The 23,215-nt window shown below is 35.6% G+C and overlaps 2 protein-coding genes and 1 pseudogene across 2 annotated transcripts; 2 read left to right on the forward strand and 1 right to left on the reverse strand.

Annotated features, from left to right (window-relative positions):
• The first annotated feature begins 6,984 nt into the window (after nucleotides 1-6,984).
• LOC145636199 (uncharacterized) lies at nucleotides 6,985-14,473 on the forward strand. Its single transcript, XM_081687695.1, has 3 exons — nucleotides 6,985-9,499; nucleotides 9,667-10,175; nucleotides 14,219-14,473. Exons 1-3 carry the CDS (start codon nucleotides 6,985-6,987, stop codon nucleotides 14,471-14,473), a joined length of 3,279 nt encoding a protein of 1,092 aa, XP_081543821.1.
• An 838-nt stretch (nucleotides 14,474-15,311) lies between these two features.
• LOC145636205 (uncharacterized) lies at nucleotides 15,312-18,774 on the forward strand. The gene is made up of 2 exons (XM_081687698.1): nucleotides 15,312-15,878; nucleotides 18,355-18,774. Exons 1-2 carry the CDS (start codon nucleotides 15,312-15,314, stop codon nucleotides 18,772-18,774), a joined length of 987 nt encoding a protein of 328 aa, XP_081543824.1.
• Nucleotides 18,775-21,620: 2,846 nt separating this feature from the next.
• LOC145608668 (protein MIZU-KUSSEI 1 pseudogene) lies at nucleotides 21,621-23,215 on the reverse strand (annotated as a pseudogene).

Raw genomic sequence — 23,215 nt, forward strand, 5'->3', positions numbered from 1 at the left:
TGAATAACAATGGTGGAACTTGTCTTCTACAATGATTGAGATTGAAATTTCCAAGCTAATAATTAAAATCTAACTAATGATTTGAGAGTATTTTTGTTTCTAAGGTTATAAACTAAGAGAAAAGCTCTAAAAACTTGGATGCCCGTACAAAAGAGCTAAGGAGAGTATTTATATGACCCCCAAATAAAAAGGACGGAGAAAACAAGAGTCGGGCTCGTCTGTAGGTCTGCACGGACGTTCCAGACTTGGCACGGACGTGCGGCCTAAGTTGCACGGACGTGCCACCTAGTGCACGGTCGTGTAGAGCAAGGCAAAATGTCTGATTTAGCCTAGACAAGTCGCACGGGCGTGGAGCCTTCTACACGGCCGTGCTTGGGGTCATGCACGGACGTGATGCATTCTTGCACGTCCGTGCACTCTCTGGAAGAAGATTCCGCTTGCTGGAACACCCCTGCACGGACGCGCAGGATGTGGCACGATCGTGCAGGGTCTCTTAGGCTCTTTTCTTCAACTTTTTTTCGATTTTTCTCCTTTGTCACGGCTTCTAACCTTGGTTTATCATCCATATGTTTCAAATGGTTGTCTTTTGACCTAAAAACTCAATAAAAACACTAATAACCCGTGAAGAAAAGGATACACAAAAAAATGCACGAAAATAGAGTAAAAGTGAACTAAAACACCAATTTATCAAGTAAGAAAGGTTCAAAATTGCCCTAAAATCATATCAAATAACAAGTTATCACCCACTAATACCAAGATCCAAAAACCCACTACTTTAAACCTGCAATAACCGTCCTCTCACCACCACCAAGATCCGAAACCCACCTCACCGAAACCCTTAATATACCAGTCTTCCCATTCTTCTTTCTTTGTACATCAATTTATCACTTTTTTTATTTAGGGATTATTGCCAGTTGTGGTCGAAAAGTGCAATGGAAGGGGTAAAGGGAGTGGTGGCCGAAAAGGGGAGGTGAAGTTGGAAGGGAGAGGGGGAGTGGTGGCTAGAGAGGTGGAGGAAGGGGTGGCTGGCAGTGGGGAATAATGATATACGAGGTATAAATTATATATTGTTAAACGTGTGGGAAACCCTAATTTTCATTGCTCAAATTAGAACCTTAATTTTTTAATCGATGAAATAAGCAAAACTCCTAATTCAATTAAAGCCTCAAACCTTAGAAATTAAAATTCCCAAACTGAATTGAAGCCCTAAACCCTAAATTGAATCCCTAGTTATGTTAATTGAAGTAAATAGAATGTATAAAGACTTAAGCAAAAAGATTAAGAGAGGTGACATGGGTTACATGGGATAAAATCAAGTTGAACCAATTATGTTAAGTATTTTATATATTGTTGAACATGTGGGAAACCCTAATTTTCATTGCTCAAATTAGAACATTAATTTTTTAATCGATGAAATAAGCAAAACCCCTAATTCAATAATTAAAACCTCAAACCTTAGAAATTAAAACCCCCAAACTGAATTGAAGTCCTAAACCCTAAATTGAATCCCTAATTATTAATTGAAGTAAATAGAATGTATAAAGACTTAAGCAAAAAGATTAAGAGAGGTGACATGGGTTACATGGGATAAAATCAAGTTGACCAATTATGTTAAGGATTTTAATCAAGTCACAAATTATGTCTATGAGGTGACATGGGAATAAGGATTTACTTGATTTAAAGCAAATTCAACTAAGAAAATAAAGTGTTTTATTTTCACCATAATAAAATCAAGTTGAACCAATTAATACACATCACATAAACATATGAATTATAATAATAATAAAAAAAAAATGTCTTTCCAACTCAGAGACTTAAAATATAACTTAAACCGATATGTCATTTCATATCCCATGATCTTTATGTATATATATCTAACTAAATTCCTTCATCTTCTTCCACAGTTCTACATACCCTCACTCTTTTTTTTCTTTTAAGTTTAAGCAATGAAACAATTACTTCGTATTTCATATCAAAAGTTTCAACTATTTTAACTATTGAAAAGCATACCTACATATGAAATAACCAAGTAACTACCCGTGCAGTGCATCGAACGGGCCAAATGACAGTTTGCATTAAAGTGAGATAGGCGAAATTCTCAATACTCTCTTCTCAACTATGCCACTTTATACTAAAAGGCAACTAATTAATTAAATGCTAAATTTAGCACTGATCAGGCAACAGAAAAAAGAGACCTTACTCATATTATTTTCATTTAATTTTTTTTTCATTTATTTTCATTTAATACCTACAAAAAAAGAGCTATTAGAAAATAGGGAGAAAAAAAATAGAAAAAGTTTATATATTTAATGTTAATCGGTATTCTAAGGTAACCTTAAATAGATTAGTAAGAATAAAACAAAAGGGGAAAAAAAAGAAATATTAATTAACATTGTTGTGAATAGACCTGGTTATTGGGCGGGTCGGGTTAGGGTCGGTGCGAGTCGGTTGCGGGTCAGGGTCAAAGAGGGTCACATTTTATAGGGTCAATATAGGGTCGGGCCAATGCGGGTCGCGGGTCGATAATGGGCGGGCCTACAAAATATCAATTAAAATAAATATTGGACAAAGCCATTATTAAATACATATGAATACAAATTAATCTATATAATTATTTTTACATTATGTATTTTCTTTATCAACTAAATTGGAAAAATATGTTGGCCCTATATTGACCCTACCCAATAAGGGCCCTGTCCATTAAAAGCCCTATAAGCTTGGCCCTGACCCTATTATCATTGGGCTACCCTATCCAATAACCAACCACCTCTAGTTGTGAAAACTTAGTCACTCGTACTAAGGTGGAAAAAAGGGAAATTAAATAAGCTATAAAACATTATAACCTTCAAACAATATCTTCATAAATGTGACAAATAACATATTGAAATTAGACAATAATGCAGTTAAATTGGGAAGGATTCAACATTATTATGGAAGGATTTGAGATGATTATTGATTGTCTCACATGTATTGAAATATTTAAACAAATTAAAGCATCAACCACCAAATTAAATTAAAAAGTATGGACCTAGACAAAAATTGTAACCGAGCTTTTAGGCATCGAGAAGGTCACAGTACAAGTAACATATTCTTTGATCCCATTGAAGGCAATTCCTCAAACCTTTGAGTTGGCACCATTTGCTGTAAAACAAAATAAAAGTGGCTTTATTAAAATCATAACATATTGTAAGAGTCTCTTCACATTTACTGAACTAAGCTGAACTGAACTGAATTGATTGGAGCTGAACTGAACTGAATTGATTGGAGCTGAACTGAACTGAACTGAATTGAACGGAACATAATTGAATATTTTATGAGAGAGGGAAATTAGGAGTTGAATTGAACTGATTGAAGCTGAACTGAATTGAACTGATTGGAGCTAAACTAAATTGAACTGAAGTGGAATTAAGTAAATGTGAACAAGCCCTAAATCAATTATCTATCTATTATATAATAGTAGTACTAATAGCGAATCTAGGAGGAAACTTTGCAAAATACTATTAAAACTTTTCCCTCCAAAATTAGTTTTTTTTTTTTAAAAAAAAAAATATTGTTATACAAAAATAAAGTTTGTATCTAAGGGCTTGTTTGGCATCAGTTTTTGTTTTCATTTTCCTGTTTTTTTGAAAACCAAAAACCAAAAACAGGAAACAAGAAAAAGGAGTTTCCACTTTTCTGTTGTCAGTTTTCATAATTATCATAATTTTAATAAGTTTATATAATTTTTGATTCATTATGGGACTCATATCATATACTTTTAGAGAACAAAAAACCAAAAAACAGAAAACCACAACAATGCCAAACGAACCCTAAATTATAACTTTTACTATATACAAAACTTCATAAATTATCAACTTGCACATTATAACTATTACATGCAAGTATTTAAAAATTCTCTCATATGTTTTTATCTTTTTAATTTATTTTAAGCATTTTAATACCCGGTGAATCAAATCATTATATTTATATACTTTTAAATAGTTAAATTTTTATTTTTATTTTAATTATGTGCATTGCACTGGATTTAACCTAGTAATTATTTATGAGGGAAAATGCTCAAACTACATTGATGCTCATAGGCCAAATATATAGAGCGTGGATGAGAAAATTAAAATATGTAAAGACTCCTAAATAACTATGATAAAATCTTAACATAAATCTATCATAATGAACAAATCTCAATCATTTCAAATCAAATCTCATCAAATATTAACACATATGAAGCCAGTACCCTTAAAAATTGAACAAAATTGATAACTGCGTTACATTTTGAGGTTGCATAGGATCTTGCACCAATGTTGTTGACCTTAAGTTTTGATGATGACTCAAAGAACCTAAGTAAACCCATATAAGTTTAACTTTCGTTTTTAGCTTTGATTAATGACAGGTTTATGCTATGAAATTCTTGAGTAAGAAGGGAGCATGGAACAAGGTCTAAGTTAGCCATGGGAGGATAAAGAAGTCAATCACAAGTCGTGTTCCTTGAGTGAGGAACTAAAGCTTTAGAGTCGAAGCTTCTAGAGTTTCAAGGAGTCTAATGTATTTTATCTTTATTTTAGGCTTCTTGTATTTATGCTAAGTACAATGATAATTTAGGATTTAAGTGGATTTAAATTTATCTATGATAAAGATTTTATTTTCCATATTTTAACTTGTTAATTTTCGAAAATATCTTTGAAGTTAAAATATATTTTGTGAAAAGATTTTCTATTTTGATTTTATCCTATTCTTTGGAAAATCTATTTTGGAAAAATATTCTCTTAAACGTGTGTTTTTCGTTGTCAAAATAAGTTGAGATAATTTAGGAAGCAGTAAAACCACTTCCTAGTATTTCGATTTACTTGCTGCCCAAGATCCCACTCCTTACACTTCCTAGTTTTAAGGGAGTTGTGGTTAAGTGGTGATTGAGGCAACAATTATTTCAACTTCCTAATTTTTCTATAAATAGCTTCGGTTTTCTGTTGAGAAAAACACACTTGAGCATTACAGTCTTTTAGCTTTAAAAAGAGTCATAATCCACTTAAGTCCTTGAGTGTCTTTGTACTTGGCAATTTAGAGTTTAATCTTGAGTTGTATTGGGATAGAGTTTAGGGAAACTCTAAGAGTGTGTTATTGCTTTGAGTGAAGCAAGGAGAAAGAGAGAGTTAGAGAGATCAACTGATTGAGGGATCAGTTGAAGGGAGCTTGAGTTCGTTGAGGAACTTGAGTTTAGAGTCTTAATTTGTACTAGGTTGCATTGTTTGCCCTATTATTATTAAGATTTGAGTTTAAAATCCCTTGTGGTCGTGGTTTTTCTTCTTGGTTAGGGCCAAGAAGTTTTCCACGTAAAATCTCTCTTTGCACTTTTAGTTTTTGTTTGAGTTCCTTTATAAATTCCGCAAAAATTACCCTAATTCCTCTACAATACAATTCACCTCCCCCCCCCCCCTCTTGTATTGTTAATTCGAGTCAACTAATGCTTTAGCCATATTTAGGCCATTAGGAGTACCAACAACACCATGAGCTGGTTGTAAGCTAGGGGAAGAGACAATGCTATTGTTGGCCACTACAGGTTGTCCTCTCTTCACAGCCAAACAGTGGATCAGAGAGGTGCCAAAACTCTAAACACTCCTACTCAGGTGGGTGATAGTACTCTCAACACTTACAATTTGACTCTTAAGGCTTTGTTGTCTTAGTTATCAGCTTATCAGATATGATAATAAGCACCTGTAGGAAAAGGGTATATCAAGTTAAATTAAAGCCTTCTTTTAAGACATGTTATCAGCATATAATTGGCTGCAACACTTTCTTAGGAATTGTTAGCATTAATGTTTGAACCCATGACCTCATGCTCATTATGTGTGATATAATTGCTTATTGTGAAATGTTCTTTGAATTTTGTGTTTAAATTATGACAGGTATATATAAATAATGTTCATTACGTAATATTATCATGCTCTTTATTAATAATACATATGTTCTTTAGATATTTAAATAAAAATAAATAAATAAATAAATAAAAAGAAAACATTGTATATTCTTTACAAAAAAGCAGTATTTTTTACAAAATTAAACAACTACATGTTCTTTCTGCATTTCTTGTCTGTACCAAGCAAGGTACAAGCGGTTGTAACTTAAAATTTTCACAACGTTTTGTTAAAAAGACTTCATCATATTCTAAATTAAAGAATTAATGTTTAATTTTATACATGCCGTATATTTTATACACAAATTTTTATATATGTAGCTGACCACACCGTGTGATAAGTCATTATAAGGGTTATTTCGTTAGTGTAATAGGGATTACTTGGTCGATGTTAAAGGGTTACTTCGTCAATGTTATAGGGTTACTCCGTCAGTGTCATAGGGGGTTAATCAGTCAGTATTTACTTTGTTCTTTTATACGTAGTCATACGGTGTGACCAGCCACACACAAGATAGGCTATATTTTATTTTATAACAATCTATAATAACATAGTTTTTTCTACTTTTTGTTTATTGGGTCCAACTTTGAAAGCAAGTGTTATCATGCTCGCGTCTATACGTACATTAACAGAGCTCCGTTGAAAAAGATGTATTAGTCATTTATGTTTACCCGATCAGTCCAGAAGTGATGCCATTATTAGTTTAGAGGTATTTAATACATGTATTGTTAATTTAGATTTGATAAGACTTGGATGATTGCAAGTGTTGTATGACTTTTATTACTTCCTCCGTTTCTTTTTAGTTGCTACACTTTCCTACTTTGGAAATTGTTAATTAGTTGCTACACTTTCCTACTTTGGAAATTGTTAATTAGTTGTAACACTTTTCATTTTTGACATTCCTTTCTCTCCATCCCTCTCCTACCCACATGGATCCGTTTTATTTTTCTTTCTATTCCCTCCTCTCAAAAAATTATCTAGCAGACTGTGAAAATAAAAGTATAGTAACTAAAAAAAAACAAAAGAAGTTTTTAATTAATGAAATCATACCATTTTTGCTGAACATATTTCAGGTTCTCTCATGTTTTACTTATCCAGGAAGCTCCGTTCTCTTCGACATCGTTTACTTTCATGGTGTGTTACTCATACGAAAGCTTGGGGTATTGACTGGAAGGCTTTGGTTATGGATATCACTAATGCTTCTTTGTCACTCGACTCTCGTGGGGATCGTTGCTTATTTCTCACTTTTAGGAAAGAAAAGATTGCTGAGGCCCAAGCGGCTTATGAGTTTTGGAAACAACGAGCTAAGGTGAAGTGGGACACTTTTGGGGATGAACACTCCAAGTTACTCTTTTCTCTAGTCCAGGCGAGACGGAGAAGGAATTCAATTGCTGGCCTTAAAAATCTTGATGGTACCTGGATCTTGGATTCAGATCAGCTTCGTTCTCATGCTCGAGACTTTTATATTTCTCTGTATAGTAAACAATCAGGGTCGACTGAGGTTCCTGATTTTTGTTGGGAGTCACTGGATCTTCCTTCTTTGTCGGATATTCATCGCCAGGCTCTTTTGGCCCCGTTTTCAGCTGACGAGATTCAGAAAGCCATGTTTAGTATTAATGAAAATAAATCTCCAGGTCCGGATGGTTTCTCTTCGGCTCTTTTCAGATCATATTGGCCCGTGATAGGAGGTCATGTGGTAAATGCAATTCAGTTTTTCTTTGCTCATGAATATCTTCTCAAGGACTGGAACCGTACTTTCTTAGTTTTACTTCCTAAGGTGGATAATCCAGAGCTCTTGTCTCAGTTTCGACCGATTGGCCTTTGTAATGTCATTTACAAATGTATTGCTAAATGTCTTGATCAACGTTTGAAGACTGTGTTACCCGATCTGATCTCAGACTCCCAAAATGCTTTTGTGCCAGGACGATTAATGTCGGATAATTGCTTAATGGTTCATGAATTACTCTCTTTCATGAATGCTTCGAAGGCTAAGAAGCGATTCTTAGCAGCCCTGGAACTTGATATGAACAAAGCTTATGACAGGGTTGGGTGGGAATTTTTGGCCCAGGTCCTTCAGGTTTTTGGGTTCCCTCCTACCTGGATCCATCTGATTTTACAGTGTGTGACAACTGTCTCTTATCAGGTGTTGATTAATGGTTCTCCCACTGAAACTTTTCGGCCACATCGGGGTTTACGGCAAGGAGATCCCTTGTCTCCTTACTTGTTTGTGCTTTGTATGGAGGTTCTTTCTGCCATGCTTCGTAAGGCTGAATCGGAAGGGCTGTTTCAGGGTATTAAGATTGCTCGGGGTGCGCCGGCTATCTCTCATTTGTTTTTTGTTGATGGCTCTCTTTTGTTTTTCCAAGTTTCCCCTTCTTCTTGTTCTCATGTAATGAAGGTGCTTTCGGACTTCTGTAGTCTTTCAGGTCAAATGATCAATTTACAAAAGTCTTTTGTTAAATTCAGTTCGAATACGCCGGAGGATTACCGGGAGTTCTTTTCGGGTTGTTTGAATCTTATAAATGAGTCTAGATTGGGCACTTATTTAGGATTTCCTGTGGATTTGAGTCGTAGCAAGTGTTCTGATTTTGGTTTCCTCCTGGATAAGGTGGTTGCTCGACTGGAAGTATTCGCTGCTCTTCAGTTGTCCCCTGCAGCGAAACTTGTTATTATTAACTCCGTGCTTATAGCTTCGTTCAACCACATTTTATCGGTTTTCAAGGTTCCAGATTCCATTTGCTCCAGGATTGACAACTTGCTGGCCAGATTCTGGTGGAAATCTTCGAGCTCCAGTCGTGGAATAGCTCTACGTTCCTCTTTGCTGACTCACCTTCCGAAGGGCTTAGGGGGTTTAGGTATTCGCAGCATTGCTCCTTTTAACTCTGTCTTATTAGCTAAACAGAGTTGGCGTATAATTCAATCTCCGCAGTTGCTTGTTTCCCGTCTCCTTTGTTCCAAGTATCCGGCCCTCCGGACACTTCGGTCGACTCAAGTTCTCCGCCCTTCATGGGGTTGTAGGAGTCTCCTTGCCGGTTTGTCTTCTTTATCCCAGGGCTTGGCATGGAAGGTTGGTTCGGGGTCTAAGGTTCGTATTATGGAAGATTGTTGGGTCCCAGGGGACCCTGTGGTGTTCAAGGAACTTCATTCGGAGTCGCTTTGTCCGACTCTTGTTTCCTCTTTAATTGATCTGCGTTCTTACGTGTGGGATGCTTCTACTGTTCATGGCCTGTTTGATTCTGATACAACGGCTAAAATTCTCTCGCTGGACAAGTCGGTGCGTTTGATGGATGACTTTGTCTATTGGAAGTTTACTAGGGATGGTGTTTTCTCAACTAAATCTGCTTATGCTAATATTTGCGAGAATGGTTATATGGGTAATGCGGATTCTCAATCTTTTCTTTCCCGGTGGAAAAAATTTTGGGCTATGCCAATTTTGCCTCGTTGGAAACTTTTTGGTTGGAAATTGTTACACAATGCTTTTCCTTTAGCAGCCATTCTCTCTACTCGAGGGCTTCCTATTGATCCTACATATGCTTTTTGTCACTCTTATGAAGAATCTCGTTCTCATCTGTTTCGAGATTGTTCTGCTATCTGTGGTATTTGGAGATCTGGTGTCCTGGATATTAGATGGGATTTTATGCATCTTCCGCGGTTTGAAGACTAGGTAACTCGAACGGTGTCCCAATTGTCGAAGTTCCACAATTGGGATGGCATCTCTTCGTTCTTTGCTATATTGTGGGCTATTTGGGTTACTCGCAATCAGTTACGGTTTCGTCAGGCTGTTGGTCACCGGGATCCATTGTCCACTTAGCTACTGATTGGAAGACTCGTAGTAAGAGTGCTCAATGCTGGAAGGCTTCGGTATTATCTTCCAATGTGGTTCCTCCTGTGGCAAGTCAGTCAGGGCAGCTATTATCCTTACAGGGTTTACCTGCTATCGATCCCACTGTCTGTTTGGTTATAGATGGTGCTTGGGATTGTGTGTCGAATAGAGCAAGTGCAGGGTGGATAATTCGGGATATTGATTCTTCACAGGTACTTGGGGGTGGATGTCGTGCTTTTTTTGCCGCCTCGGCGTTGCAGACGGAGTTACAGGCTTGTTTATGGGGTTTGGAGTATGCTCAGCGTAAGGGTTTTTTGAAAATTCGCATATACACGGATTGTGCTGCTCTGTTGGCTGTCCTTCCTCGTAAGGGAGTATGGACATTTCGGTTTTCTGGCTCGTTCAGGATTTGTGGGTTTCTATTCAGAGTCTCCTGGTTTGTCAAGTCCGTAAGGTTCCTCGTTTCTAGGTGTCTCCAGCTCACTGGTTGGCGGGTTGTGCTCGTCGTCGTCAGTTACTGTATTTTGTGTTTTAGTTTTTGCCTAGGTTTCTTTGTTGTGTTTTTTTAGCCCTGTTGTCAAAAAAAAAAAAAAAAAAAAAATCATACCTCCCTATCCATTTCTTTTTTTTTTTTTTTAAATGGAGTATGATGAAAGATGATGCGCTTTTTTTTTTTTTGGAGGGTAAAACTTTGAATTCCAACAATTATCAGTTTATCACTGTTGTAGAAATCCGAGTTTGTTGGATCAAAAATAATAATAACTTAATAAGTGCTCCACTGGACTTATGATAGCCTATTAATCACACGAGCCCAACCTTACACGGTCATGCATTTTGCATTTTTGCTACATTTGCCTTTTGAGCACATTAATCTTTGAGGAAATAGATTTCGAACTTGCATCCATAACACAAATATTATTACTTGGTACAACAATTTACAATGAAAAGGTACCGGCATAAATCTAATATATATATATATATATATATATATATAAAGGGGAGTTTTTCCCCGAGTTTTTAGAGATTCGCGTAGGATTTAATTTTCTTAGCGCGCCATGTAGGATTATAAATTTAAGTTGTAGCCAATTAAATAAGAAATTATTAATTTCTTTTACAATTAAATAATTCAAATGCCACGTAAGCAAAATTGACGAATGAGATTTTAAAGTTTAAATTAATTAAATACAAAATATTATCTTTAGAGATTATGAATTTTATCTAATATTTTAAAACTTATATAATAACAATTTAATCACATAAATATGAAAATATTTTTTTTTTAATAAATACTAACAAACCGTGCATCGCACTAATAAATATGAAGACTCTATTCTATCATTCTATACAATACCACGTGATCCACTTATACTGCTTTATAAGTAGAAGCACATTTCTATTAGTATGAGAATTTTTGGAAGATGCTAAAAAAACTAATGTGAAGTAGAGTGAGCATGCAACCCAACAAGATGCCTGACGCAGGCTCGCGTCAATTTGCTAACATACTCCCTTTGCTTTATAACAACGACGCGTGCAAAATTTTGAGCAATAATATCTTTAATTATCAATAATTATAATTTTTTTTGACAATTGATATTAATAATTTATTCATTGTAAAGATTCCAACAAGTATCCACAAAACTATATACTACGTATATTTTTTTCTTATGTATGGTTCACAAACATCTGTCAAACTATGAATAGTGCCAAAACACTCAATAGGACACTTAAAAAAATGGAGAGAGTAATTTGCAATTATTTTTAAATCAGTTCACTTCAATCCAAAAGAAAGGGCCTGATAAGCACCAACATTAGGAAATGGGTTTAAGAAATTAGGGACACAAACCCAACACTTTGACATGTTTATACTTGTAGATTTACAGAAAAACTTGTATGAACCTGGTTCACAATAATATTATTGTAGACCTGAAGTTTTATATGTGCGTAACTGGCTTTGTATTGAACATAGTAACCCTTATATTAAATATAGTAACCTTAATTTTAATATAGTAACCTTTAATAAAATTTGTGTGATTTTTAATATTGTTGCAAACTTAGAGTATGATGTTATGATCCTAATTTTAACCTAGTGACCCATATTATTCATATTGACCGGTATTTTAAAATTTTCATTTAAAATTTTTTATCTCTTATGACCTTTATAAAACAAAATCACTTTTATTTTAACATAGTGACCTTTCTATTAAATTAATAAAACGACCATATTATCTCTATTATAAGTGGTCCACAATAAATTAGTGTGGACCAGGTCTATTTAAGAGTTTGTAGTAGACTTATTTATTTATTTATTTATTACCAAATTATCAATTGTAGTTATATTTGGCATTTTTATGCTGAAGATAGATTTTTAGAGTAGCATAGAAGTTTTGTGTTTGATTTACTAATTCCATCATAATACTGCTCGAGAGTTTGTCTATCTCATGGTCGTACAGTAGCTTTAACACTCCTCACAATTATAACATATTCAGCCTACAAGCTGCTTTGGTGTTATGGTTTATTTCAATTATCTGGGCATGATGCTCATACGGGCCCGTAGTTGGGCAGGGTAGGAGGTAGGTGAGGTGAGATGACCGCTTTAGGCCCAATATTGAAAAGCCCCAGATCAATTAAAAGGATCCTTAAACCAAATAAAGGAAAATAAATGAAAAATTAGAAAATAACACCACAAATTTCACAACAAATGAATTATAACACCACAAAATCTCAAACTTTTATTATAACACCACAAAAAAAAATCAAAAAATTGATTTCACCACCATCTAACAAATTCTTGGATGGATTCCGTTAGTGGGCTCACTGTAAACACGTGTCACTCAGCGATGTGTTTTTTAAAAAATTAATTAAAATTAAAAAAAAGAAAAAAAAACCCTAAATCGAAACCCAACCCAGCCCCACCACTGGAACCACCAATCAAAACACTGACAACCCCTGACCTCCCGCCAGAACCATCTGATCTCCCGCCAAAAAGTCAGTACCAACGACTCCATAATCTCCTCTCCCCAAAAACTACCCTAGCCTCACAAAGTCACAACTTCAACAAAATAACAACACCAAACTAGCCCACACAACCACCTCCGCCACTCCACACACAATCAAATCGCACCTAGCCCATCCGAACCATCGAATTTGACCGTGCACCAGCCTCCACAATCAGCCCTGATGAATTCAATCCACCAGCCGCGCCATTTAGATCTCTACATTCCACAACTCACAAAACCCTAACCACCACCAAAACGGCCAATAACGTTTGAAATTTGTCGGTGTAGTGCGTGGGTGATCAAATTCAACCCTAAATCGATCCATAATTTTCGATCCCGAGGGTTGTGGGTGTGTCAGAATCGGAAATAATGAAGTTCCGGCGGGGAAGGGGTTGACCGGTGGTGAGGATGGGGCGGCTGAAGTTAAAATCTGGGATTTTTATTTCTTTTTTTTAAAACCAATAATATAGTGACATGTGGCAATGTGGACCCCACTTAACGAACTTCATCTAAGAATCCGTTAAATGGTGGAGAAATCAATTTTATAGATTTTTTTTTATTATTATTTTTTTTTTTTTGGTGTTATAATAAAAGTTTTTTTTTTTTTTTTTTGTGGTGTTATAATTCAAATTATGATTTTTTTGTGGTGTTATTTTCTAAAGAATCCTAAAATAAAATAACATGTTTATCATGTTTGTAATTTATTATAAAAAAATTATTTTCAATGTGATCCATATTCTTTTAACTTTTGAGTTAAGCACAAAATCAGGTACTCAATTCTTCCTTTTTTTCACCGTTTAGGTACTTAATTTTTTTTACTTTGCTTTTGGGTACTGAGTTAAGATTTCCGGCCAAAAAAAAATAAATCATCCTAAGAATTCAGTACCTATGGTTAAAGAATTGAGTACCTTGGTTAAGAAAAAGTGGGCCCCACCCGATTAAAAAAAAAAATCGCGGGTCAGCCTTTTTTTTTTCCCTTTCTTATTCTTTATTCCCCTTTTTTCTCCCTTTATTCTTTCCATTTCTGGAATACCTGGTGCGTCATTGTCGCTGAACTCGAGCAAGGTTTGGCTCAACTGAGGAAAACGACACCAAAAGCCGCCTTTTTTTTGAGGTAAGCTCAATTACTCATGGATTATGTTGATATTTTGATATAAATTTTGAATTTTTTGCCCATTTGTTGATGTTATTTGCGACCTAGGATTTTCGAATTTTTGGGGTTTTTTTTGAACAAATTGATGATGTCGAATGGTTGTGTTTTTTATGTTAAATTTGTTGCTTTGTTGTTGTTTGTTGTTGGATTAAGCTAGTGTTGTTGTAGAATGTTGAATGCATGTTGTTTAAATTGCGCAAGGGTTTGATTTGTTGATCTGTTTTGCGCACTAAAACAAGGGAGGTTTGATTGAAATTGTGTATGTGTGATTGATGGTGGTGTGTGTGTTTTTCTTGTGCATTTGAAGTGCCTAACTTCAAAATATGGTGGGTGTTCTGTTTAGCGAAGAATGGAGCAGGGAGGAGCTGAAAATGTTAGGCAGTCTGTTGAAGAAGGTGTAGCTCCCCGTTTGGGTGTTCAAATTGCTCATCCATTGCTCTTTATGGATAATATTATGTGTGTTCATGTTTTTCCCAAGTTGGACCCCCTAAGTTCTCTTGTTGTGGCTGGTACTTGTAGGCATTGGAGGAAGGTTTGGAGGAACAATCCTCAAATTTTGTTCCTCTTGCTAACATGGTGGATTAGTGGTAGGAAATAGGTGCTAGGTTGTAGGTAGGGATGTTAATGAGGCGGGGCGAGGCGGATGTTGGCCTTCCCATCCCCATCCCCACCTAATTAATATTTTCATCCCCATCCCCATCCCCATCCCCGCGGGGGGTCCAATATTCATCCCTATCCCCGCCCCACCTTGTACAACTCCAAAACCATCCCCGCCCCACCCCCCACTTGGATATCCATCCCCACCTAATCCCCACCAAAGACCCGCCTAATCCCCACCCAATATCCACCTAATATCCGTATCTCAAATACACAATCTTACATAATTAATACGAATTATATAATAAAACATTATATACACATTTTTGTGTTATAATATAAGTGTTGTACAAAGTATTATAATTAATATTGTATTTCATGTAATTATTTTATAAATAGAATAAAAGTATGTAATTTTGCTTTAAAAGATATATAGATGTGGGTATGAGGTGGGGATGGGGCGAGTACGAAGTGGGGCAGGGCGGGTACAACTTAAAATCCACCCTCGCCCCATCACCCATGGCGGGTATGGTTTTTATCCCCATCCCCACCCCACCACCCGCCAAACCGAGACCCATCCCCGTCCTATTGGGGCGGGGATGGGGCGGGTCTCCTTCTTGACCCGCCCCACTGACATCCCTAGTTGTAGGTACTAGGTACTAGGATGTAGGTAGGAATGGATAATCCCTTGAAGTTGTTTTTTGAAGTCTAGGGGATTTATTTTGTGAAAATGTTAGGGAGCCTATGTAGATGTTTTTTTGGTGAAGACATAGGCTTTAGGAAATTATGTATTTTGATCCTAACATGTATTTAGGTAGGTCACTATTGATTGTATGTGGATGGCTCTTAAGGCTAGAAGAAAGGCTCAGGAACTGATTATAGGTGAATATGAGGAGCAATACTCTTTGTTGCACAGGTATGCAGCTGAAATTCTTAGGTCTAATCCTAAAAACACTGTGAAGTTTAAAATGGGACTTGGCAAATTTGAAAGAATGTATGTCTGTTTTGATGCAATCATGAATGGTTTTTTAGCAGGTTGTAGACCCTTCTTTGGGATTGATGGGTGTTTTTTGAAAGGGCCTTTTGGTGGCCAACTGTTGGTGGCTGTAGGCAGAGATGGGAACAACCAAATGTATCCCATTGCATGGGCATTAGTGGAGGTGGAAGACACTGATTCATGGTGTTGGTTTCTGGAAACTTTGGCAGATGACTTGGGCACCATTGATGGCTTTGGATACACCATCATGTCTGACCAGCAAAAGGGACTTTTAAAGGCTGTTTCACTTATCTTCCCTAGAGCTGAAACTAGATGTTGTGCAAGGCATGTGTACTGCAACTTCAAGATTGTCTTTGGGGGTGGGCTGCAATATAGGAGAGGGTTTTGGAAGATTGCAAAGAGCACAACTGTAGGGAATAAAATCAAGCGTTAACCCCTAGCTTGAACCCCACTGTGATCATACACTAAAGTACGGTGGTGTCCAAAAGGGAAGAAGATAGAGCAAAAGAGTCGCCAACAAGTTTTAGGAACTTGTAAACCGTTCACAGGGTGAAGGTTACACCCCTTAACGATCCAAGAGATCGTCAACTCCATAAGGTCTAGAACCAAATAAGGGTTCGGGGATGAAGGTACAAATCCAACCTAAAAGAGATTGAACCTACCCTAATAATAGGCCTCTACTTTATTCTGATCGTATTCATGTGCGCTTTTTAATTAACATACAATCAATAGGATTAACCCTAAACATGTTTATCTATGTTGGTTGAATTTAATGCACACATAAACTATTATTGGCGATCACTTGAATTTATAATCACATTAACCCTAAACAAGATTATTAATTATCTTATTAAGCGTGATTACAAGTACAAATTCTCTTTAAACATGCAATAAAAGGCGTGATCAAGCAATAACAATAAAATATATCAAGCAACATGATAATAAAATAATAAATATCATGACAATAAAAATAAATTATAATTGAAATAATCATGATAATAATCATAAAATAAAATAATCATCATCAAGATGATAATAATAATAATAATAATAATAATAATAATAATAATAATAATAATAATAATAATAATAATAATAATTAAAATAATCACGTTAAAGCATGATAATAGCAAGATCCTAGGCATGATACTAACAAGATTAATAACAAACCCTAGCATGTCACTAAACAATAAAAATCAAATCTTTATCCCTAACATGATGCTAACAATCATAAATATTAGGAAGAACATAGGAAGCATCGTAGGAATCATAATAAGCATATTTGATATTATAATCTTTTCCCTAAACATGATACTAGGAATATCATAATAACAATTTAAACATGATTTCTACATCATAATATCAATTAAACCATTAAAGTATTTACTTTGATGCCTCGTACCTCTTTCTAATAACAAAATACACACGTTAGTAACTTCAAGGAAAATAATAAACAAAACAATTAAATTAAATAATTGAAATAGAGATTTGGGACCAAACCCTCAGAAATTAAACCTTTCACGTCTAGGGCGAAGGCAACTTCGAATATGGCTAGGTGTATCTAAGTCTTGCGAATGCGGAATTTTGTATTTGAGAAAAGGCTAGTTTAGAAAAGAGAGAGAGAGAAGGATGATTGAAATAATCAAGAAAACTTGATGAGAATTGGTGAATGATTAAGAGAGAATTAGAGAATTAATGATTGCGAATGAAAACTGATTGTAGGAGAGAATTCGTGAGAATTGGTGAATGAAAACGGAGTTTTTAATACGTTATTTATAGAGAAAATCAGCCAAAAAGATAAAATATCAAAACAGAGCACTTGGCGCACGCAAAACAGAGCTGGCGCCAACCCTGGCTAATTGGCGCCAAGCGCCAATGGCTGGCACCAGGCGCCAAACCTGATTCCAGGCGCCAATGCCTGGAGTCAGGCGCCAAACCTGTTTTTGACGCGTTTTCAAAAATCAGATAAGTTTGTCGTACTGGAGGATAAAATCGTATTTTTTCCTCGAAAATGCTTTTTGATTTTAATTAAAACTCTGAAAAATCAACAAAAGTCAATTTATCAATGCTAATTGAATTAGGAATGAAAAGAACCTTCTAGAAGAATCTAGAAGACTAAAACCATTTCTAATTGCATTAGGAATGATAAATCATATTAGGCCCTCCCCTAGATCATTGAGCCGTATATAAAGCTCAAACCGGGCCCAGTTTGGTAAATTGGCCATAACTTCCTCAATATTCATCGGAATTGGGCTTATAATATATCGTTGGAAAGGTCTTTGCAAGCCCCATCCAACTACACTACTATTGGACCCATATCATGGACCAACCAAACTGGATTTGCTGTTTTCTTAAAATAAGTTTTCAAAAACAGAGAGAAGAGAAAAGAAATTAAAACTATCCGCAACACTAGACTTTCCACACTTTCGCTTCATTCGATTATGATTCGACGTGAAAGGTACTCATCACCGGGTTTGGTTTTGGGGAGACACAAATGGGTGTCTACAACAACAGATAATGAATTTGAGGCAAACATTGAGCTCTTCTCTGAGATCAATACAAAGGCTGCCCAAGACTTTAGGAAAAGGAATTATGTGAAGTGGGTGAGAGCTTTCTTCACCCCACAATCACAATGTGATAGCATAGACAATAATATGAATGAGGTCTTTAATGCATATATATTGGCATCAAGGCATAAACCAATTATTACTATGCTTGAAGACATAAGAGAGGATTTGATGGAGAGGATGCACAAAAAAAAGGGACTTCATACAAGGCAAAGACATTGCAATCTGCCCTAGAATTCAGAAGAAACTTGAGAAAGCTAAGATTGATGCAAGGGGCTGGGTTGCATATTGGGATGGTCATTTCTCCTATGGAGTCAGGGAAGGGGGCACTCAAACAAGGTATGTGGTGAGCTTGCTAGAGAAGACATTAGCTGCAATGCTTGGCAGATTAGTGGTGTTCCTTGCCACCATGCTGTCACATCAATTTGGAATGCTATGGAGCAACCTGAGCATTATGTTTCCCATTGGTTCACTAAAGACACTTACCTAAAGGCTTACCAATGTCCATTGGAGCCTCTAAATGGACCAGATGAATGGCTTCAAACATCACAAGTTCCAATCATGCCCCCTATGTTGAAGAAAGTGAACCACAGACCCACTACAAAGAGAAGGCCTTCCATGAGAGAAACAGAGGGAATCAACCTAGGCAAGAAGGGTGTTGTCCACAAATGCAGCAATTGTGGAGAAGCTGGGCACAAGAAGACTACTTGCATAAGGCCACCAAAGCAGCCTAGTTAGAGGAGCACACAAACAGGAGCACCCAGGCAGCATGTCTCAACACCAAGGCATCAAAGTCAGAGTCAGGGAGGAAGTTCCTCAACACCAAGGCAACATGTCCCAACACAAGAATCTCAAGCATATGTGCCTATGCATGAAAGGGGTATTGGCGTATACACCTATCCAAATGGATTTCAGAGAGAGTCATGGGTATGTAAAGCTCAAATATAGTTAAATTGCTGTTTATTTATTCATTCAAATTCAACTTCTCATTACATGTTCAATGCTGCAGCAAACTGGAAACAAAAGGAAGCCAAATTCTGAAGCAACTACTTCAACTGAAACCATTACAAGACTATGAAGGTACACCTTTGCATAGCCCTTCTATTACAGTGGCAGCAGTACAGCAATTTGAAGCTTACTGTTTCTGTTTTTCCAATTTGTAGAAGGCTGATTTTGTGGCTGGAATACTGAAGAAGCAGTGTCAGGGGAAGAATTGAAGAAGCAGCAGTAGGGGAAGAACCTAGCAGCATCTACTGTTTTGATGTTTTTTTTTCTTCATAAAATCTGGGAAAACCTTGTTGCTGTTACAGCTTCTATTTTGCTGGTATACTGTTACAGCTAGTGTTGTTGTTTTTGTTTTTTTTGTTTAATTGAAATTGAATGAAGGAATGTCATTTTTGGATGATTTTGTTTAAGGAAACATGGTGAATTTTTGCAGGTGTTTTCATGGCATTTTTTGGCCAAGTTCATGCCCCAATAACGGCTACTTTCTGAGTCAAATTTAAGATTTTTTTTTTTAAAAAAAAAAATTAATAATATTTTAATTAGGTATGGTTAGTGATGAGTTAGTGGTGAGTTAGTTCACCTGAAAATCACTTTGAGTACCCAAAAGCAAAGTAAATAAAATTGAGTACCTAAAAAGTGAAAATTAGAAGAATTGAGTACCTAAATGTACTCTTAACTCTTAACTTTTGGATTAAAATGAATATGTCTTTTGAATTTGAACTACATATTCATTGGTTTGGATGTGAAGATTGAACATGTTCTATGCATTTAAACTACATATTCTTTATCATTTTGGAGTCATGTACATTCTTTTTATTGAAATTTTTATGTTACGCCCGGATGTACTATATGCATAGTGTACGCTTAAAAACATTATGCATATATATAAACAACACGGACTCACCTCCTTCAATGAAATAAGTGGTCGGAATTTGTCATTTAAGGCACGCATCGCACCTTACACCATACTAGGTTGTGTTTTGGCTACTATGAAAAATTCAGGGTGCTCAGTGCACCTAAGTCATACTTCAGGGTGTTACGACCAATTTTCCTATAAACTACTCCCTTCGTCCCATAATATACAAATATACAAACCCAATTATTATTATTAGAAAAGTAGACTTTGTAACATATCCAACAACATATTACATAATTATACAAAGTATATGACAATGTTGATTTAGAAAGAGGTGTCAAAAAATTGATCTGAATGACCAAAATAAAATAAAATCAATTCATATTTCAACTTGTATAGACATAATCATTTAATATAACTCGAATTTGAAATAGATCTAACCTCACTGAACCAGACCCAATAACCCAGTTTATACTTCTATACTCAGATATATAGTGATAAACCATGAAGTTTCGTTTGAATCTTTAATCAAAAGTCTAATATATTATTATTATTATTATTATTATTATTATTATTATTATTATTATTATTATTATTATTATTATTATTATTATATATATATATATATATATATATATATATATATATATATATATAAAGGGGAGTTTTTTTCGAGTTTTTAGGAAGCCACGTAGGATCAAATTTTCTTAATGCGCCATATAGGATTATAAACTTTAGTTATAAGCAATCAAATATGATATTTGTAAATTCTATTAGAATTAAATAATTCAGATGCCACATAAATAAATTTGTTCAGAAAAACCTTTTAAACAGCTGACCTTTCTGAAAAACCTTTTAAAAATTTTTTTGGCCCAGAGAAACCAACTTTTAAATTTTTTTTGTTCAAGACAGCCAAGTTCCACTTTCCGACATTGACTAATGTTTTTCCGGCATTGACCACCTGTTTTCCCACATGTGCATGTCACGTGACTTCTAATTTTCTAATTACACCCCCCTTTTCTTCCTAAATCAACTCTCTTTTCCCTCCAATTAAACCTCCTATTATTCTATTAACCACTCTCTGTCCTAATCTCTCTCTCCTTCTCTTAAAGAAACGTGTCATTTAAAAAAACGGAGGAAGTATTAGATAAATACAAAAAAAAATATATCTATATTTATTTTAAAAAAATAAAAACAAATCGTGCATCACACGGGTTTCATCTAGTTTTTTTTTACAAAAATGAAACAATATTGATATGAATTGAGTATTATCCAAAATCAATTTGTAGAAGAAATTTTGAGTGTTTAAGTTGTATTCATCTAGAACCATCTTCACCAAAGCTTTAAAATATGCTCTTTTAAACAAAAAAAAAAACAAAAAAATGTAATGAAGTGGAGTACTAATACCACTAAACTCAAAATTAAGTTGCACGCGGATCGCCTTGTCAAAGATATGAAGCAATTTACGATAGAACTGGTCTGCCACCAACTCCCAAGATTCATTTCAAATCTCTCTCGAAAATTCCTTCAATGTCACTCACCAAACTAGGTGGATATTTTTTTAAAGATTTGCCTTTACTTTCTCACTTTGATTTGTTACTTAGTTTGATAACTTAACTCCACTTTAACATCCCTCAAAAAGGAGAACTTCAATGCACAAGAAGTGAAAACTAAAAAACTTCTTTTACACCAATATAAAGTGAATATAAGCCGATATTCCACTATCAACTTATCTCCACTTATTGATGTAGCATATAACGAGTGTATTTAATTCGAATAAATTACTAAACATAACACGTGGATTGAAATTAATTATAATAAAAAAAAAAAAAAAAAAAAACACGAAAATGGAATAATCATTGTAATAGCAGAGCTACCATAGATTTCATTTGAAAGGGGAGGGACTACAAAATGAAGCTATACATACTTAAAAATAACAAGATCCCAACAAGATGGCCAATGATATGAATTTAGCATATAACAAGAGCTACCATAGATTTCATTTGATGATCCAAGTCTATTTTTTTTAAAAACCTTAGGTTATACATATAATAACAACAACATTTCATTTCATATCTCCAAAAACATTATAAATCCCTAATGTTTATACCAAATTCATGCATGACCAAAAAAACCTCAAACTCGGAGCAAATAAACACTCAACTCAGGACCCCCATTTCCATCAGGGTTCATCATATAGAATGCCTCAGAATCCTTAGACCCAACAATCCTCTCAAACTTAGCCCTCATATACATAAGCTCCCCTTCCGCCTTTGCACGGCCGTGTTGACCACCTCCTCCTCCACTACCATCACTACTATCCCCATCATCCTCGCTACCGCCTTCCCTAGGCAAAACACCAGCCCCCATCGTAATCGGCCCAACAGCCCGCAACACGCGCCACTCGTGCGGTCCACACTCCCTCCTCATAGCATAACCACACTTTTTCCCATTACAATAAGCCCTCCAAAGTGGCTCCTCTAACAACTTCACCCCTTTTTTATCAACCTTCTTGTCACATTCCAATGCTACCCTCACCAGCCCTGAAGCCATCTCCCTCACTAGAACGCTAGTCGGAGTCGAAAGCTCGATGAGAAAAGCCGGTGTCGTCTTCGGATCGTCTTGAAACGCAATGTGAACATGACCACGTCTAAACCCAAACAACGTACCAACAACCTTCGACCCAAGAGTCGTGGCAGAACGATGATTACTATTACTATTACTATTACTATTATCTCCGGACTTATTATTACTTAACGTCCTAGTAAAAAAAGACGTAAACTTAGAAACGAAAATCTTGTTCTTGTTCTTAGTCTTCTTAGGGACTAAGACACAAGACTTAATAGTCGTCTCAACCTCGTTATCATTTGTATCACTCGATAACATGTTTAAAGTAGCACCTTCAGAAGGAAGACTCGAAAAAGAACGAAGAATTCCTTCTTCATCATTACAATCTTCATCATTAAGAAGATCTTCGGGCTTCTTCCGCCAATTGAAGTATCTTCTAGAGAAGGAGAAGGATGCTTCTCCAGGAGCTTTCGACGACATAATCGTCCTCATCTTTGTAAATTTCCTTGGATTTGAATAACAAGACGAAAATATTACACTATTATGAGAAAATACAATGGAAGTGGAGAATTTGTAGGTGTTACTTAGGTAGTTTATAAGGAAAATAAAAATGTAAGTGAAAAAAAAGGAGTGAATGAAGGTGAGCAACCACCACCTAACAGAAGAGAGAAGAGCAGACAATTAGAAAAAAAGAGGACAATTTTTTAGAAAAACAGTGGACTTTTATAGCAGAGAGAGAAAATGAATAAA

The sequence above is a fragment of the Chenopodium album genome, chromosome 1, assembly GCF_948465745.1.
Source record: "Chenopodium album chromosome 1, dcCheAlbu1.1, whole genome shotgun sequence".
Classification (NCBI taxonomy): Eukaryota; Viridiplantae; Streptophyta; class Magnoliopsida; order Caryophyllales; family Amaranthaceae; genus Chenopodium; species Chenopodium album.